Here is a 20612-nt window from a genome sequence, read left to right as displayed (position 1 = left end):
TCCTCTCATATCTGCATCCCCACAACTGGGGGGACCTCACGCTTGTGTGGTAATCACTTTACCAAAGGAATCAAGTCCCCAGCCTCTTGATCGAAACCTTTGAATTTATATCCACCTTAAACATGAGCTTAGCTTTGCAGTTGGACCGGCAAACCCCAGCCACATTCCACTTTCTTCATGGAAACCAAACAGTAAAGCTCACATATTTTCCCTGCTGTTCTGATAACACTTTATTGATTATTAGAAGGCAAACAAAAGGCAGGCAGATGTGGCACTACACGCTGTGACAGACTGCAAACAGGGAAAGGCAACTCCACATCTTGTTTGCTCATTTGCCATGTCAGTGACCCCGTGGCTTCTGAATCCCAGCTCTCACCTGTATAAGGCTTGGACAAGGCACTGGACTCCTCTAGGCCTGTCTTCCGATGACCAGAGAGCGTCTGTGAAGAGCAGATCAGAGTGCTTGTTGTGAGAGCTGAACACCAGGGGCAGTTTGGGGTCACCTTCCAATCAATAAGAAATAACTGAGTTCTTGTTCTAACAGAAGGGGTAAGCAGAGAGGAGGCACTCAGAATAATTCAACCATGGTGTGGTTAATTTGATATTAACATATGGTCATGGGAGGAGGGACATATACAGACATACAGACATATATATGTCTATACATGCTACAACATGCTTCATAAAATATGTAAGAGGGCTGCCCCAATTCATTGAGAGGGAAAGAAAAATCAAAGAAAGCCTCCTAGATAAGAGAGCATTTGAGACAAGCTTTTTTCCCCTGGTGCCTACTATCGATCCTTCAAAACACAGACTTCCCCATAAAGATGGGCAAAGGATTTGAAATCACATGGTAGGCTGCAGTTTGAATCTGGAACACCCTCCCTGCCCCCACCAAAGGCTTATGTGTTAAAGTCTGGGTCTCCTGGGAAGTCTTCACACCATTGGGGAAATGCGCTTGGAGAGACTGTGGGACACAGGACCCTCTTTCTCTCTCCAGCCACACAATGAGTGGCTTTGCTCTGCCGTAGGCTCCTGCTCAGGTTTGTCCCCAAGCTATGGCTCTGACCGGAACCTCCAAAACAACGAGCCAAAATAAACCTTTTTTCTTTAAACGCCGATTATCTCTGGTATTTGCTAAAGCTATGGAAAGCTAACACGCCCCATTCAATAAAAGCTCATTACTGGAATATGAGAGGGACTTTCGTCATGAAGCAGTTCCAGAACATTCCCAACTGTGGGCTGCATGAGCAATAGGTGGAGAGTTGTCTGTAATGCCTGGGGCAGAGAAGGAAGACATTCTTTTCTGGGCAGTCTCCTGGAGCAGATCTGGATAAGAGCGCTGAGTCTCTGATGTGGAGCAGTGTGCCCTTTAGTACTACATCCCACAGGAGACCCAAGCACTCACAGCTGCAGTGTTTCACAGTGGACTGCTTGCCCCTGGAAATGTTCACATTTGACCTGGTTCTTGGAAGCTAGGTAGACTGTCCATCCTCTCTGTTCTAATAGTCATAAGCCCTGTGGCCCTCTCCTTAAGTAGTACCTTAAGTAGCTGAAGCTACCTGTCGTGGATAGGCAGGGACGGTCTCCTAGGACATCGAGGTTATGATTTAGAAATAGTTGTGGTCCGGTCTAACACATGCCATTGTACTCATTCCAAGTTTAATGAGGGACGAATCCTTTGCCTATTAGCACTCTGAAGTCCAGGTCAGAAGATGGAGAATCCATAAGGCAACCTAGAAAGCACATTTCCCAAGGCCACCCCAATTGCCAGCCAGAGCCCTGGGCCCGAGAATTTTATGATCAGGCAAAGTCTTCCACCTCCTCCAAAATCCACACTTGAGTTTCTAGGAAGGGTAGGAGGTAGAAAGGATAGGTAAAGGAGGGAGAAAAGAGGGAGACAGAAAACAATTCTAAAAAAGAAAAGGAACAGAACTTAATAACGTGGAGTCTGCAGTGATCGGCACCTGGCCGAACACAAAAGCCAAAAGGCAGGTCCCAGGATGGGTCAACTTCAGACTTAATATTTGCCCTTCACTAAGCAAACTAATAAATCCCCTATGGTTTTAACCATTCAGAGTTCCCCATTTTTATTGACTGGTCAAAATGGCAGGCAGAGTTGTTTTGTTTTGTTTTGTTTTGTTTTGTTTTGTTTTGTTTCTCTTGGCCTTGCCTTGCAGTCTCTCAGGGCTAAACAGCCCTTGGTCCCCTCCCGTCACCAGCTGTGTGTCTATTTGCCTTCAACAAACTCATGCCTAGTGCAGCCGACAACATGTGCAAACATCTTTGAAGTAGTCTTTGGTAATGGACTTCCCTGGGAAGAGAAAGCCCTAATTCCAACTTGTGTGGCTAAAGAGACAATGAGTTACCGATCAGGAAATAGACAGCAGCCAGGGCACGCAGGGCGACCAGCCTGACACACAGTCAACTTCTTTACTTTCCTGCTCCTTTGTACATACAGAAAACACTGAGCCACAGAAGGTAGGGTTGAATGATTGACACATGACCTTGAGCTAGTTGAAGCAAAGGACTAGATCCCAGGTATCCAGACCGCTCCTCAACCTACCTCAAGTTCAAGGATCTCTTTAGGCTTCCCTCCACATGCTTTCCACAAGCCTAGTCTTTAAGGGTCTCATCCAGTGTCAGTGGTCATTTCTGAAGTCACTCTTTATCCTTCAAACTGCTGTCTCCTGAGTGGGAGGCCATGCCTCACCATAAGAATGTCTTCCCACCTCTAGTAATTCCACACACATCTGCATAGGAAGGTCCCCAAGTCTATTTGTAGACCAGAGGGTTCCTGGGGTCTAGAGTCAAGTTCAAATGATCCATAAGATCCCAGGGGCGTGGAGCAGAGTAAATTTGAAATGTAGTCATGATTATGATAACTGAGTTATGATCAGGTTAAGAGTGGTCAGCATGGAGATGGGGTAATTCCCATCGTCCCATGGATATCAGTTAATGGACTCTTCCACTATGGAAAATAAGCAGATCTTTAAGACAACAACTCCTAGAAAACTGATGACTTATGCTCCAAATACAACAGCAATGTGTACAGCATCAGGAGACGGTCCTAGGCACTTGTACCCAGCCCTGCATGTTAAATACAAAGAGGGACTTTCTGACATCAAAATCTCAGGTCTCCTGTTTCCCTGCCCTGTGATGCTTATTTTAAACCAGCATACACATACCTTAGGATCCAAACGTAAGAGACTGATTAGGGGCAAAGGCAAAATAAATTAGCTCAAAATCTCCTTGAGGAATTGACACTCATGGCCACTCAGCAGCCTCTGCATTCCTCTCTAAAATTCTCCTCTTTTCACCATCATGGTGACTAACGTTCAGCCTTCCCTTAGAACTCCCTCTCAACCAAAGGCTGCCTCCCCAGGTCTGGATGACAGCTGGTCAGAATTTGAAAGGGAGATTCCTGTGTGAGTTGGATCGGTTCAGAGAACTGATGAGGTAGATTACTTGAGCTACTGAGATCCTGGGATTCTATGTGGATGAGAAGAGAGAGGAAGAGGGCTGCCTTTGCCTCAGTAGCAAAGCTTCTTCAAGGATCAAACAGTGAATATGGGGTACATAGGAAGGAGCAGCTGAAACATGTTCATCTTTGAGTGAATACTGTGTGTGTGTGTGTGTGTGTGTGTGTGTGTGTGTGTGAGAGAGAGAGAGAGAGAGAGACAGACAGACAGACAGACAGAGACAGAGAGACAGACAGCGAGAGACAGAGAGAGCATGAATGAGTGCACATGGCATGTGTGAGAAGAGACCAAAGGACAGCCTCAAGTGTTGTTCCTCAAGAGTTACTCACCTTGATTTTTTTCAAGATTTATTTTACTTTGTGTGTGTGTGTGTGTGTGTGTGTATGTGTGTGTGTGTGTGTGTGTGTGTGTGTGTGTGTGTGTACAGGTTCCTGTGGAGGCCAAAACAAGGTGTGTGATCCCCTGGAACTCAAGTTGCAGGCAGTTGTGAGTGGCCTGATGTGCGTACTGGGAACTGAATTTTGCTTCTCTACAAGAACAGCAAGCACTCTTAAACACCGAGCTATCTCTCCAGCGCCCTTGTTTTTTTGAGACAGGGCCTCTCATTGGCCTGGAACTTGCCAAGTAGGCTGGAATGGCTGAGCAGTGAACCCCAAGACTCTGTCTCCCAAGCACTGGGGTAATAAATGCACACACCCCCACACTGGTCCTCAAGCACTTTCGTGATGGAGCTATCTCCTCAATCCCATAGTTATCTTTTCAAAGATGGTATCCAAAGAAAAGGATACAGGCTTGCATTCTTCCCGATGCATGGGAGTTCTCAGGAATAATGCCAAAATCCCTGAATGCCTGGATGCACATCACTGCCCTAGTATGTAATTACCCACACTGTGGCCTCAAAACTGAAGATGAGAAGGATTAGGGGGAGGCCCCTGCTCCAACATCATGGACCCTCATGCCTAGCTTTCAGCAGAAAGGTGGGAGCTGAAATCCCTGACAGACAACAACAACTTCAGGTGCCAGGCAATCCTGAAAACCTAGCTTTTCTAAGCTGCAAAAGAACCTATAATTTACCTTTCAATTGTTCTTACTTGTCATGAACACCCCAAATTGGATTGGCATGACTCCGCCCTTTCCTACCTCCTTAAAGTCCCACCCACTCCCTGATGCTAGTGACTGAGAAGGTAAGAGTGAGCTGGGAGGTCCCACTCAATGCTTTCTAAGTTGAACCCAGGTTATCAGGGTTATCGGGGAGGACTTAAGAAAGAAAGTACACACTTATCCCAGTCGAAATGCCCTTGATATTCTAAATAAAAGCTACAGTTCAAAGGACTTTCAGGAAGTCTCCTAGCCAAGTCCCCTGCTTTCCAGACATTGTCCCTAAGATTTCAGCTCTTTGTCTCTGTCTAGCAAAGATGCAAATTTTTGATCTTCGTTTATTCTATATAGCACGTTTGCACAGGTGTTGCACACACACACACACACACACACACACACACACATATCCAAGCATGAGCATGGTGCTGTGCATCCTGTACTATCCTGGTGGCCGTGGGTTTGCTTCTTCGAGGGCAGTTTCATTTTTAATACAGGGTCAGTGTCACCTATATAGGACGGTCCTAGAGCAATTGCTGGTGCTCTGAATTTCTGCCATGCCCACTGTACACAACACTCCTCGGAAGGACATGGTCTCAACTGGCCCACCACACTTAAGATTTTCTTCAATACAAGACAAACCTACCATCTTACAAATAACACATTTGGTCAGGAGGGGCACCTGATCTGCTCTGTGTGTAGGCTGCCCTGTGGCCAATGAGTGACCAGACATACAGGCCTGAATGGGGACTGGCTAAGCAACCCAGCTTCTCCTTGCTACAGGAGCAGAAGAGACACAGTCACTAGTTCACTCAGCAGGATGACCAACTGTGACACTTTTCTCAAGTCAGCCCCAGATTTAGCTCCCTCAAATCTCTTGTCCCAAGAAATCCCTTGTCCTGGGCAGGCTGAGATGACTGGATCTCCCCAGCTCCACACAGAGTGGAATGTGGGAGTTAGGAACCCTATTTCCTACTGCACAGGGAGGAACATGACAATCTGGATGCCACTGTCCTTGTCATCCCTGTGGCTCTTGAGTACGTGGTCTAACTATGGGATTATTGTGGAGGCCCAAATTACTCCAGCTCAGAGAATCTGAGCTTACTTTACCCAGCAGGGCTGCAAAAGGGGATGATTTGACCATAGATGTGGTTACCAGGTGTTTGGAAGGGTCTATACTTGCCTGTATCTAGCAAAGGGGAGGTCTTTTGCCTTGCCCCTTGACATTGTTATAAAAAGTCCTTTTGAATAAAGTTCTGGGCCGGTGGATATTGACCCAGGTCCTTTCTTCTCAACAACTAGGTCTCTCTTCCTACCTGATATTTTCTTATCCCTCTCTCAAGAGTACCCAGGGTAATGTGGGGGCAGGTCCCCTACAGATTATGGGCAGGCCACCTAGGTAGCCCCTCCACCCATTTCTATTGCTTTATCTACTGTTACTTTAGAAAAGATCACATTTACAGAGATGGTAGGAGTGGGTCACCATTCCTTAGAACCTGAAGGAATTCATGCAATTCAAGCACATGCTGCCACTGTGTGCTTAGGAAAGAGGAAGTAGGGGAGGGAGGGAGGGAGGAAGAAGAATGTCTGTAAGCCTTCTTTGGATTTCAGCAGCATTAAACATCTTTAGGAGGTCTTTCAATTCTACCATGGAGAATCTGAGAGGCCAAAGTCAATATCCCACTATAAAGTCACTGAACAGCCACAGAAATACATCAATTACAATAAGAGGAAGCTCGGATTGCTTTATATGAACAAACTATGCATCCATTTTATAAATAAAAAGCCTCGAATGTCTTTGAGTACGCAGTCAAGAAGGTGGATTTATGACATGATTTGGAAGGATTTCCAACTGCCCACGTGGAGGCCACAGAGGAAAGGGACCCAGAAGTCTCCAGCTTCTGGACAGCTGTGTGTACCAACCATCAGCATACACCAGGGGGAGGAGGTCCTCAGGAGGCACCACTAATGGAGCCGGCGGCTCAGTCACAAAGCACCTGGACAAGACGATCCCCCACTGCCACCTTTGAAGAAGGTCTTTATAGCTCATCCCATTTGTGTCACAGAAGATGGGGTGACAATGGCTTCATCTCTACCTGTCCAAGCGTACACCTGCGTGTGAACCAAGCAATGGAAGACCACAGCAAGCGGCAGCCCTACTGGACTCCCCTGATCTCCAAGAGCCCACAGGACCTCCATGCTGACTCTTGTGCTTCTTTGGAGTCACAAACCGTTTCCAGGCTGCGCGCCACGAACAGAGAGTGACCTCTTTACAAGGAACAGAAACAGAAACCAAGATCCCATTCAACTCAAGTGTAGTTAACTATTCACTCTGCATCTGACTCGAATGGATAGAGCAAATAAGAATCTCTGGGTCCAAAGATGAGGTGGGGTCAGGCAGGGAAAGGCGTGGTATCTGGGACAGGGACAGAGTGGAGAAGAGTATCCTTGGGAGTGGCATCAGGGGACTTGTCTTCTAGAAAACAGTAGATGAGTTGGGATGGCGAGCCTTCCCCAGCTGTAGGTCATGTCCAGAGATGTCTTTGTTCGTTTAAATATCTTCACAGTCTAGAAGTTTCTGTATTTTCCCAAATAATATTCCTCAATTGAATCCAGGGCTCTTAGTTCTCCAGAGGTAGCGTGATCACAGCCAAGTCCTGAAAGGAGGGTTAGGGACATATCTTCCACAATTCCACAGAGCTTCTGGTGAGCATCATGAGTGAGCAGGAACAGCCCTTGGTCAGCCTCCCGCTCTAGGCCTGTGGACCAAAAGACAGTGAGAGTTAGATGGCGGCATCTGCTCTTTTCATAGCTCTTCAGTTTCCTAACTCCCTTCCACAGGGCTCTGTGTTCTGCTGCATCCGAACACAGTAGTGCTTCAGTTAAGGTTCAGGAGACGTGATGCTTCTGTCTGGCTCCCGGCCTCCCTGCTCACTGCAGCACCTGCAAGAAGCCTGATACATGCATCCTACTGTCATACCCAGAGCTGACAGATGAGTGTGAAGGTGCCACATCACCCGGCTCACAGACACACACTAGTGTCCCCAGAACAACAGGGTCTGGTTCTCCATACACATGGTCACAGTAGGCCCCATGCCTCCCGCCTGTAGACTAATGGACTCAGAATGGACAGGGGTTCCACAGAACACCTGGCACATTTCTCTTCCCAGTCTGAGGGCAAATGGGTGAGGGCAGATGCACACTCCTTACAGATCCTTCCCACTTCTCATCACCCACAATGCTGAGCAACCAATCACCGAGTCCCTCAGGGGACCACCCCACTTCAGTGCTGACTGAGTCTGGCCACTGGAGATGGTGTTGGCATACAAAGAAGGTGGCTGCTTTACTGGTCTCAGGTTCACAACCATCATCAACCCAGGATGAGAAATGTGGGCAGGCCGTCCATAAGTACCTTGTCAGAAGAGATGCTCAGATCCCAGAATAAGCCAGTCAGCTAAGTACCATCCTTATAGGCCATTGCAGGGAAGGAGGTATCTCATGCTCAAGGCTTCCTAGACCAGTAAAAGCCGGGGTATCGATAGCTGATGGTAGTGCCCTGAGGATTTGGATTCTAGAGGCTCCATGTGAAAATGTCTAGGTGAAATATCTTCTTGGCAGGGTGGAGTAGTCACCATGAGGCCTAGAGTGATAGGTAGAATGATGGGGACACCCAGGGCAGAAGACACTTGAAGGCATCTCTGCAAGAGAGCTGGGGAAGGGGACAAGCTCAACTTCAAAATCACAAATAAAAAAGTGAGTTCCGATTGGTGGCCCAAAAGAAAATAGGGATAGTGCATCCCAGGAGCAGCCCAGCCCCCTCACACACTCCTTCACATTTGGACCTAAAAACACACCCCCAAACCCCAAAGTTCTCTAATCTTCCTCCAGCTTCCTTTCTCCTTCTGCACCAGCCTCGGGGCTGTCTCCTAGAGCCCCACAAGCCTTTTCGCCTGGGAGACAGGCCATGCAGCTGGCTCATTAACTGGCAGTGACGGGGCTTCCTTCTTGTTGCTCAGCAACTCCATGCAGCAGGACAGCAGGACATTCAGCACAGAGGGGCTGCCATGAGGAATTTACCAAACAAAATCCAAAGCAAAACACTGGGAGGGTAGAACTAGACAGAGGGTGGGTGTGGGGCAGGAGGCGGGGAGTTAACACTTCCCCAGTAGGAAGTGGGGTTCGAGCATGAGAAAGTTCTCCCAACCCTCACCAAACTGTTCCTGTCAGCCTGGAGAAAGGGAAAGAGGGAAAGGGGTTCAGGGATTGAAAGAAAAAAAAAAAAGTCTAGGAGCTGAGAAGTCACCAGGAATGGCAGCCAAGGCTGACGAAGTTTGCTGTGTAGAAAACTACAGTATCTACCGGAATGCCCCTTCCGATGACACTTCTCCACATGTGAAGCCACTCCGCCAGGGGGACACAGTCACACCCAGGGCAGAACCCTCTCCCCTTGCCCATTGTGCTGGACTGTCTCTCTATGTGTTGCTATGACAGAGTAGACAAGCTATCCACCACACGGCCTTGCCTTGGCCCTCATCTCTTGCCTCTTTTATTTGTCACTTTGGAGACAGGGTCTCCCACTGTGCAGTACAGGCTGTCCTGGCAATCACAATGTAGTCCAGGCTAGCCTTGAACTTAGAGCAATCTTCCTGCCTCTGCTTCCTGAGTACTGGGATTACAAGCATGAATTGCCAGGCCTGGCTTCTGGCCTCTTTTAAAACTTCCATCCATAAGTAGAGTACATGTACAGTCTATGTACAGTTTGGAGCAGTCGATGGAAGGGAAAAAAATGGAGATATTAAAAGACGCTCTCCTTCTAGTCACTGTAACCTTGCATGACAAAAGGAGCTGTGTGGACATGGGAGGAGGTCAGCAGTCTGAGGCAGGAGATAACCAGGAATGAAAGGAGTCATCAGGCTGTGCCCTCAGCATCATCAGAGGCACAGCAGATGGAACACAGGGAAGAGAGGTGTGGAGTGGAAGAGAGAGCTTGGCAAGCTCAAGAAGGGGTTCCCGAGGACAAGGGACAGTGAAGGCAACGGTGTCTCCCCTGGAGTGTCTAGAAGAAATCAGTTCCGTAGATACCTTCTCTTTAGCACACTAAAACTGGCCTCAGACTGTCCGTACTACCACGGAGACATTTTAAACCATGTAATGATGGAACCTAGGGCTTCAAATATGCCATGCAAGCCTTACACCACTGAGCCAACCTCCCAGACCCAATCCCCATCCCCAAAGATTTTCCAAGAGGGCACCAGAGTAGGGATACAGGTAACCAGAAAGGCAAATTCATCACTAGCAGTGGAGCAGGATTTAGCCTTAGAAGAGACTAGGCAACAGCCTGCAGGCTCTAAGAAAAAGGCAGGCCTCTGAGAGCATCCAAGGCAAGAAGGGAACCCAAGCCACGAAGAAGGCTGTTGCTTAATCTCTGAGAGAAAAAAAAAAAAGCCTTTGTTTCGTCATTTGCAAAATAAAGATAATATTATCATCTCCCTTACAAAGTTCTTGGGATTAAATGAGATAAATACATGGAAACCACCTGGTGAATAGCGGATGCCAAAGAAGTGATACTGCTTAGGACAGTTTGTGCTTTTCAGACGTTGAGTCGAAGATGCTGCTTCTTGCCCATCTCAGTATCTACCCAGCCCTTTCTATTTGCCAATACAACCTTTTTTTTTTTTTCTGGTGTGATGAAGTTCAGACTTTGTGTGGTGAGGCATAACTATATAAGAACTGACCAATACAATGCAATTAAAGCTATTGGAGTAATTCAGGGCAGGCTGCGCTAAAGGAGTCTGAAGCCGATCCATCTTGAAGTCCTGTTTTAATAAGGTCAGATGGCTGGTTCTCCGGCAGCCATACTGGTCTAGTAGAGACATTCATGTCCTATAATGGTTAAAAGAAGGCAGGGCTGGATTCTGGCCACACTCCAATGATGCTTGATTGGCATGGGATGGTTTTATGATTTCTGTTTGTCTTAAATCTCGGTTGTAACGCTTTCTAATCATCACAATGGATTTCTCAACCCATAGACCTGGACCAATAGCTTCATGATCACGTGGGAACTGGTTAGAAATGCAAACCCCACATCCTAGACTCTAGAGATGGAACCCAAGGCTTTGTACAAGTGGGACAGGTGTTTTACATACCAAGCCACACCCACAGCCCCTGCAATACACACTTTAACAAGCCCTCCAAACATCCTATGTGCTCTCCAGTGTGCGAACCATGATCTACCAGGAACAAGTGAAGCCCACCACTCTCCTATGCACCATGGGATTCACTGGTGTCCCTGGCCTTTATACACAAGCACCCTCGTGTTGTATGATATTTTGTTTGTGTTCTGACAAATAAAGCTTGCCTGGAGATCAGAGGGTGGAGTTAGCCACTAGTTAGCCATAGAGGCCAGGCGGGTGGTGGCTCTTGCTGTTGATCCCAGCGCTAGGGAGCTGGTGACAGGAATATAAAGCAGAGACAGGATCTCGGCCCCTTTTCGGTCTAAGGATCCAGAGAGGTAAGAAGCCACTGGTGGCCGCTCCTTTGCTTCTCTGATCTTTCAGGTTATTATGCTGATATTTAACTCCTGGTTTTTATTGATAAGACTAATTAGGATCACACTTCACCCTCGTCTCAGAGGGACAATGACAAGAAGTGTCTCAGACACTGCCACATTAATAGAGCAGAGGCTGGCGACACAGCCTTGCTTCCAGGTAAGAGACTCTGCCCTGGTTCTTCGGGTTCCTTTACTTTATCATTTTTTAAGACTTATTTTATTTTACATGTGTGTGTGTGGTGTGTGTGTGTGTACATCCATGTGTATGGCAAGTGCATGTAGATGCCCCTGAAAGCCAGAAGAGCTTGTTGGATCCCCTGGAGTTGGAGTTAAGGTGCTTGTAAACCACCCAATGTGGGTGCTGGGAACCTAATTTGGTTTTCTCTAAGGGTAGCATGTGCTCTTAAGCACTGAACCATCTCTCCAATTCCCTTATTAAAAAAAAAAAGTGTTTGTCGGGAGTAACACATGTCTGTGGTGGTCAGAGGACAGTCTGTGTCCGTCCAGGCCTCCACCACATATCTGTCCTGCAAGCTTTCAGGTGATGGCCTGCTTCCGGTTCCCTCTTTGCAGTGGGAATATTGGGACCACAGATGCGTACTTCACAGACCCATGCCCAGATTTATGTGGCTTTGGGGATTAGAACTCAAGTCCTCACACTTGTGTTCCAAACGCTTAACCCACAGAGCCTCTCCCCAGCCCACAGTTGTTTCTTAACCCTAAAAACACATCACAACTCCCCTGGGAAGCTTTCCAAAATTCCAATGGCCAGGACTTGTCCAGTCCTCATGAAGTGAAGGTGGATGGGGGCGGATCCTAGAGTCAAAGCTACCCAGGTGGATCCAGTGTGTGGCCTGCTCAGCACCACTGCAGCTGGCCTGGGCCCTGGGGGAAAGCTGCTGCAGGCTGCATGGAGGTGCTGAGCATGGCTGATGGGGAAGACACAGGGCTCCCAGCACAAAGCTGCAACTGAGAGTGGGTTGGACAGCCCCGGGAGCAGGCATTCCTATGGACAGATGGGGCGGAATCCCTGGCGGCTGGTCAGGTGTTTCCCGTAAGGACACCTTTCAGTCTCTCACGTGAATAATTATGTAAAGCCCCAGCTTCCTCAGAGTCCAGTGGGAGCAACACATGTGAACTTGCCCCACAGAATGAAGGAATTGACTAAAGACAGCATCAGGGCGGTGGGGTTTGCTCAGAAGGAGATGGGACTTCCTTCGCAGTGGCTAGCCTTGAACCCAGGACATGACCCAAGCAGGCAGAGTCTGCATATTTTAACGTTCCCTGAAGAGGCTAGACCATGGGTGGGTCTACACCTGCCTGGGACGGAGGAGGAAGAACCAAGTAAAAGGGCTGACTACGCCCATGTTCTGAGCCCTTAGGAGGAAAGATGAAGTCCAGAGGTGTCCGTTCTCTCTCCCGCAGAGACATCTATGTCACCCATTACTTCATTCCCAATCTGACCTGATGGAATGCTGAGCCCACTTTTTTTATTTAATAGATTTTAATTAAAATGTAATTACATCATTTCCCTCCTTCCTCCCTCCAACCCTTCCCATGCTCTCCACCCCACCTTCCTTTTTTTCAATTATTGTTACACACACACACACACACACACACACACACACACAGGGGGAGAGAGAGAGAGACAGAGAGAGAGAGAGAGAGAGAGAGAGAGAGAGAGAGAGAGAGAGAGAGAGAGAAAGGAGAGTAGTCAGTTCACTGTCATTTTTGTTGTTTGTGTGTATACAATTTCAGGGCTGACCACTCTGTATTGGATAACCAGTTCAGGGGCTTGTCCCTGGGAGAAGCTAATTCTCCCTGTCTCAGGTGCCATTAGCTGCCTGTGCCTAGGTGTGGGACTCTGAGATTTTTCTCTTATATCCATAGAGAAGTATAGTCCTCACCCCTCATCAAAGAGCCTCCTCTTTACAGCAAGTGGAGACCATTACAGAAAACCACCACTGGGGACAGTTCAGAGGTCAGTGCACTGTAGGGAGCCCAGCCCCAAGTACACACACGTCTCACGTAACTCCTGCAGCAACGGCTCAGGAAACACCCTGGAAGGGGCCGTGAGAAGATTGCCGGAGCCAGAGGACCTGGAGGTCTGCTGTGAGACCACGTCTCCTAGAAATGGCATACAAATAGGACCTGAGCAAGGACGCTGTCCACAGACACGCTAACCCAGAAGGCCAGCCTTCTCTTGATTTCTCTTGGCTCAAATCCTGAAGGCTAAGATGTCCAAGAAAAGGGGGATGTGGAGGAGGGAGGAGGAAGAAGAGATGAAGAGACAAAAGAAAGGGAGGAGAGGAGGAGGAAGAGGAGCCGAAGGAGCGGGAAGAATAGTAGGAAGAGGAAGAAGAGAGGCATGTGCAGGAGCTGGGTGTGGTCGTGTGCATCTTTAATCCCAGCACTCAGGAGGTAGAGGCAGGAGTATCTCTGAGTTTGAGACTAGCCTGGTCTATACAGTGAGTTCCAGGCCAGTCAGCTCTACATAGTGAGACATTGTCTCAAAATAATAATAATAATAATAACAACAACAATGGAGCAGCAGCTACCAGATGCTCACGGTTTTAGGTGCATCACATCAGGGCAGGACTGGAATGAATGACTTCCCTGTTCCTCACCTATTTATTTCAGCTCCACTTGGTAGTCCAAGTGAAAAGACGAGGGAGCAGGTGTAAGCCTATAAAGTGCACAGAGAAAGCCAGTGTATCTCTAGGAGACCACGGTGCAGAGGAATTGCCTCTGCCTACCCACTCTGTCCTTTCCCAGGGGTCCTACCATCTACCATGCAGCTAGCTCTCTTACAGCTGCCTGGGATAAAGATGAAGGAACACAGCTGCTCTGGTTCAGCAGAACCAGAGGCTAGGAATCCGGGTCCCAGCCCAAGCCCCACCCCAAGCCCAGCCCAGGCCCTGGCTGTTCCCAGGAACTTCTAACAGGTCACTGTGTGCAAGAGGGAACTCTCAGAGTCAAGGACTTTGTTGCTCCCCAACACTGTCTCTCCATGCCCCTACTTCCTCTCCTGATTCTAACCAGAATACCTCTCCCACCTGATTCACATCCCTAGAATCCCTCCAGTCTGTGCAAATGTCCTGACTCCGGCAAACACGTTAAAAATAAACCCGAGAAAGCTTCCAGATGTTCTGTTTGTATTGTGGTGTTTCTCTGTGCTAGCCTCCGGAGACCGACTCATAACACACAGCATCCTGAAAAAACAGCAGGCCACCAGGCTCTGCCTGGGGGAGCAGGAGGTGAACCCCCACCAGGGCCACAGCACAGCCAGTTTACCCATTAACTCTTCCACCACAGAGGTACACAGTCTGCCACTCACCATCCCAACCAGTTTCTTCCATTATCATGGATGAGACCTGTATCTTTGAGGTCATGCCAAAGCCTTCCAAAGCCTGCAGAGAAGCAAATCTCACAGATGCACAAACAGTGAAATGAAGCTGGCTTCATTTTAACAGAGCACCCACCTCACTTCTCCATCACAGTCCTATCAAGGGTATTTGGTACAGAGGGGCAGGGGCAAAATAACACTAGAGTAACCCTCATCTTCAAGATGTGACCTGAACATCTGAAAGGAAATCTCAGGAGCTGGGCCAGCCAGAAGAGGAAATGGAATTGGGTGCTTGTCAAAGCCCCTCTGGGGCTGGTGGCCTCTGACCTACAGAATGATAATTGCCAACGGGCTGGCTTGTGCACACACAGCCACACATGTACCCTTCCTGACACGCACACACCTGAGGGCCCAGGATTCTTTGCACAAGGTGACGCCTGCTCCCTTTGATGCCTGCCGGATGTGTTCCCATTGGGCAAGGAACCAGACCTCAATAAAACCCTGCGTTATCAGAGGCGGCTGGTTTGTGATTGCTCTAGCCTGTTATCTCAGGGTCGGGTGGGGCTGCTTTGCAGTTCACCGCTGCAAAGCATTAACCTGTAGGTAGATCAAAGACCCTTCCGAACCCACAACCTAGGTCTCTTGTTGATCCCCCAGTGGACTGTTCCTAAAGATGGACTTTAGAGATAATAAATATCCCACACCCAGACTCTCTGAGTCTCTTCCTCTACTATGTCTCTTACTAGGACTGGATCACTGTGTTCTTTATTTATTCAAGTATGACAGCTGTCAGCCACTATCTGTAGACAGTGGAGCAGCCATGTCATCTTTCTCTTGAGAATGCCAAGATTATTGTCTGCAGTGAAAAGGCATATGAAAGGGGAGATGGATCAATGGATAGATGGACATATGGGTGGATGACAGGTGGATGATGAATGGATAGATGGATGGATGGATGGATGGATGGATGGATGGATGGATGGATGGCTAGGTAGATGATAGATAAATGAGTGACTGGGTAACTGGGTAGATGATGGGTAGATGGGTAGATGGACAGATGGGTAAATGAATATATGGGTGGATAGGTAGGTAATTGGTAGGTGGGTGAGTAGTTGATGGTAGTGAGTGGATGGATGATCATGGATGGTAAGATGATCATGGATGTTTATATGGGTGGATGGATAGAAGATGGGTGGATAGATAGATGATAGGTGGATGATGACTGGATGAATGAGTGGATACATACATGATGGGTAGGTGGGTGGATGGGTGGGTGGATGAGTGGATGATGCCTAGACAGATGTGTGAATGAACAAACTAGATTACCAGTAACATGAAGCAGCTATCCTACAAGTATGGAAAGGACTCAGAGTAAGGTCATTCTTTCCTTCCAATGGGAAAACCCTCCAGATTTAGACTGTCTCACTGGAGCTTAATCAATCAAATCAGGATTCAAGTCCAGGAGCAGTCACTAACAGGGTACAGGATCCTGGACAACTTAGGTTAGTGTCTCTTGGACTCGTCCTTAAACCAAAGAGAACAGGAGCAGCCACTAAGGAAGGACTGAGACCCCTTTCACTCCTTCCGTATTCTTCATGTATTCTATATACTTCATGTACTCGATTTCAAAACGAACTCAGCACATTTCCAAGAAAGGATATGGAGCCCCTTCCACAGTCCTTTCTCTTACAGACCATGCCCGAGAGGTACATAAAGAAATCCAGGTTTGTTCTTCATTGCTTTTATTGTATTCCTTGTCATTAATTGTTAAGCTTGCTGTTAGCATTCAGACCACTCCTCATGGCCCTGTTTCCACGTGCTCTTGGCCACTCTCAAAACACAGGAGAACTGGGACCCATGTACATGGAGGAGGTGATAAAGCTAGGAGTCCTGGTCAGGGATGGAACTTAAGGAGTCCCCACTGTAGATGACAAAGCTCAGCTATTGATAAAAAGCATTATTCTAAACCAGCTACGGCTAACATCAACACTGAACTTGAACTTTGTTATTATCGAGCACTGAAATGCACAGGGTTTTGGGTTTTGTTTTGTTTTGTTTTATTTTGTTTTGTTTTGTTTTCTTTTCTTTTCCTTCTTTTCTTTTGGCATGCTGGGTATCAAACCCAGGGCTCAGGCATGCTAAGTAGGCACTCTAGCCTCAGAGTTACACCTTGCTGGATACCCAGCTCTTGCATTGTTCCCTTGTACCTTTCTTCTGTCTCCAACTCCCCCTCCCCCATCAGAACACAGCAGCCTTCAAAATTAGGGTGGGCCAACCCTAATGGAAATGGTACTCACAAGGCTCTGCTGCTCTGTCCAGTCCCAGCCCCACATGGCCTGGTGGCACCTGTGCCCCGATGACGAGGGGAGTTGGACCTATGCACTCTTTGTTCATGATGGGGCCACTGCTCCTCTAGACTGCAGCTGGGTTCTCAGAGGCAAGGCCAGGCACAAGTTCACAGAATAGGCCACCCACACTGCACATCAGGGCTGCTGGACTGTCCCCAGGGCCGGAGCCACGCTGGCTCTTAGCCTTGACTCGGAAGACTCCACCATATGGCTTCCCTGGGGATCAAGACGACAGGAAAGAGAATGAGCCAGGGGCAAGTAACAGCCACACTTCTGGGTGCTTGAGTCCCTATTGGGAAGGGGACATATGGGTGGTTACCCTTGTCCCCAGTATGCCTGAGCCAAAGAGGAGAGTACCAAATAAACAGAATGATGAGCGGTAGTCTACAGTGCCACGGCAGATGAGATGGAGCTCCCCATCTGGCTCCGTCCATCTCTCCAGCCTCCAGATGTGCATCCAGGGCAAAATCTGAACTTCAAACCCCATGAAGCTTGGGTGACATCACAATTCTCCAAGGAAAGATCAAACTGGGTCTTCATGCTTGCAGAGAACTTTAATGGAAAGTGTAGGCAGCCTTACAAAACAGGAAGAAAAGGACCTCTCCCTTGACCCTCCCCTCCCCTCCTCTCCCCTCCCCTCCCCTTAAAGTCCAGGCACAGAAAGGGGAAGACAAACACAATAGCCAGAGCTCTGTCTTCTCCATCCTCCTGGGGTTATCTGGCTTCTCCTGACAGCTTTCCTCATGTCTTTGGTCCCTGTGGGGCAGGGCTGGGGTGGGCAAGTTGGCCAAGGCACAAGGGAGAAGGAGGGGAGGTTTGAAGAGACATGACTTGGCAAGGCTGCCAAACCCAGAGCCCAGATGCCTCCTCTGGAAAGCCAACTTCCCAGGTTGCCTGGCGTGTTAGGACTTGCTGGCAGCTGGAGCCCTGGCTGGCAGAAGTGGGTGGACAGTGGAACCAGAATTCAAAGGGGCGGCCCAAGGAGTGACTGAAGGAGGGAGGAGGCCCGGGAGGGAGGAGGGGGAGGGTTCAGTGAATCATATAAATTAGAGACAGAAAGGATGTCGGGCCACCTTCATTTCCTTCCTCTAATAGGAATTATCTCATTAGCCCCGAGCTTCCTAGAGGGGACTTGAAATGATTCCTGTAATGGGGATTTCAATCTGGGGCAGCCCCCTCCTACCAATCTCACTCCCAGGAGAGCTGGGAATGTTCTTAAAGGGACAGCGCAAAAGGGATGGATTCAAAAGAACAGGCAATCTTGTCTCACATCAATAGAATTCTAAGTTATCGAAATATTTAAATGCCATATTCTCTAGGTCTACAAAGTATTTGAAGATTACTTATCCACTTGGCATATGTTTCTGTAAATCTGGGGAACCTAACTAACGTAACTATAAAAACGACAAGCATGGGTGACTGTAGCTCTCTAAGTCTTCTCTACCTAAATAACCTAAGGACTAAGGTTTCACATTAACAAGGTAAACAAGCTAGGTCCCCACCATTCACCCTCCATACCCATTCACGGCATTTACTGTGTGGACACAGTCACGGTTATGGTGCTAAACTTGACAGGTTCTGGCTACCCCTGTAAAATAATGTTCTGACCCCCAGAACTTCTAAGTGGTGCCTTACACAGAGAAGGCATGTGGAAGACTGAATTGAGTGAAAGATTTTGAGAGGAGATTATCCTAGATTAAGTGGGGAGGCCCTGGATGCAATTTTAAGTGCCCCTCTAAGAGGGAGGCCGAGGGAGACTTGACCACAGAGAAGAGTCAAGTGACCACAAGAGCAGAAGCATGGGGGATGTAACTGCAAGTCATAAAATGCTGGTCATCACTAGATGCTACAAACAATTCTCCCTCCGTGTTTCATGAGAAAGTAGCTCCATCCACAACTTGATGTTAGCCTTCGAGGTCCTGTTTCATGAGACCCTTCATATCTCCCTTCCCCTCCATAAACCCTGTTCTCTCACATTCTCTATCTGGTGTTGTTCTGAGGAATCTAACCTAGGGGCTTCTTCATGTAATATAATCTACCACTGAGCCACACCCTAGTCCCAGAGGTCCCATATCAGACTAATGGCCTCTATCATTTTAAGGGATGTATTGTTTTAAACCATCAAGCGTATGTGGGATGTGTTACATCAGCCCAGGGAATTAATACAGTTAAGAAAAAGTCCTTGCCATGGGATTTGTCTTCACAGTCTTATTCTACAGCAGGAGAAGTAAATACATGTCAGAAACATCAAAGAGCAAAAAACAACTGCTCTGTTGGAGCCCTACAGTGAAACATGAACCACAAGAATCGAACATTACTACTGACTAAAGCTGGACATAATAGAGCAGGGTATGGTTTGAAGATAGCTATTTCTGCCACTGTGTGCTGCAAACTTGTTTGAAGGGTGGTAAGGAAGTTAAGGATGGTTGGATCCCTTTCCATGAGCACAGAAAGAGGAATGGGGTGGAGGTGGGAATTTAGCAGAGATAAGTCAGGTAGACAGAGCCAGGGCATACCTATGTCTGGTCTGCTATGACAAAGTGCCACAGTCTGATGGCTCCAAACATTAAAATTCATCCCCTGACAGTTCTCAAGCCTAGAAATCCAAAGTCAAGGTCTCAAGAGAGCTGGTTCTAGATGCTCCGAGAGCGAACCGGGCCCGTATCTCTCTTCCTAGATTCTCAGGGGATCCCTGACTCCCCTTGGCTTACAGATGTTTATGTCTAGTCTTCGCCTCCACCTCCCGGCCACCTGCTTCTCTTGTCCTCTTCTCAGGACCAGCCAGTGGATATGGGAATCACCCAAAATTTAGGATGATCACATCTCAAGACCCTTAACTGACTGCACCTGCTCAGACTCCTTTTCCAAGTAAGATCATGTCTGAGGTTCAACGTGGATGTGGGTTTTGAAAAATATATTATTACTTTTTTGGAAGGGGTACATGTACACATGTGAAAGTCAGAGAACATCTTTCAGGACTTGGTTCTCTCTTCCTACCATGTGTACTCCAGGAATAAAACTCAGATGGACAGACCCGGGGGCAGGGTCTTCACCCACTGAACTATCTGCTGGATGTGCATGGGGCAGAGCTCAAACACTACAGCTGGTCTACAGCTCCAATCTCCTGTCTCTCTAGTTAGTTTTCTATTTTCAATGCATAGGCCAGAAACCAGGGCCTTGTGCAGGGTAGGCAAGTACTCTACCATTGAGCGACACTCCCAGAATCCCTCTGTTTTTCTAGTTCAACTGGAGTTGGCAACCTGAGTGGGGAGCCTCAGAAAGGATAAAATTCCCCCATCATCAAACTGTTCAAGCGGAAAGCACCTATCTGGGAAGACTTTAAGGATGCCATGGTCTGGATGGCTGTGAGAGCAAGGACGGCAGGCGAACTCCTCTAGACAATGTGAGCACTAGCGTGATGCCTATTCCCTACCGGGGCGGGGGGGGCTCCCTTTGATGCCAGCTTTCCCCCTCCAACAGCTGTGTGGATCCCCGCAAGGTAAAATAAAGCAGGAAAAAGGTAATGCTGAGGATTTGACTTTTCCTACATTTGATGGTGATTTATAGAGTACCTCCTAGGTATGTTGGGCTCTGGGATAAAATCTGAGGCTCCTCGGTGTCTCTGTCTTCTTTGGTGGTGAGAAAGTGACACATTGGAACAATTCCCAGGGCAGGAGCAACTGGAAACAGCACCCCAGTGATGATGAAACAGCACCCCAGTGATGATGCAGATCAAGAAAGGGACAGGAAGTCACTAATATTCATGTGACATCTGCAGGGTCTCTTAGGAA

The 20612-nt window shown here is 48.0% G+C and overlaps 1 protein-coding gene across 1 annotated transcript in view; it reads right to left on the bottom strand.

The window, feature by feature from the left end:
* Positions 1-212: 212 nt before the first annotated feature.
* Positions 213-20612, bottom strand: part of LOC128121510 (uncharacterized) — a 163958-nt gene continuing 143558 nt past the window's right edge. Inside the window, exon 5 of the mRNA XM_052756251.1 lies at positions 213-7336. Within this exon, the coding sequence (XP_052612211.1) occupies positions 7146-7336 (191 nt within the window). The 3' untranslated portion in view covers positions 213-7145. The remainder of the gene's footprint in view (positions 7337-20612) is intronic.

The sequence above is a fragment of the Peromyscus californicus genome, unplaced genomic scaffold (assembly GCF_007827085.1).
Source record: "Peromyscus californicus insignis strain IS unplaced genomic scaffold, ASM782708v3 Scaffold_3__1_contigs__length_106647218, whole genome shotgun sequence".
Classification (NCBI taxonomy): domain Eukaryota; kingdom Metazoa; phylum Chordata; class Mammalia; order Rodentia; family Cricetidae; genus Peromyscus; species Peromyscus californicus.
Note: the sequence above shows the minus strand (reverse complement) of the source record. Positions and strands in the feature narration are given on the sequence as shown.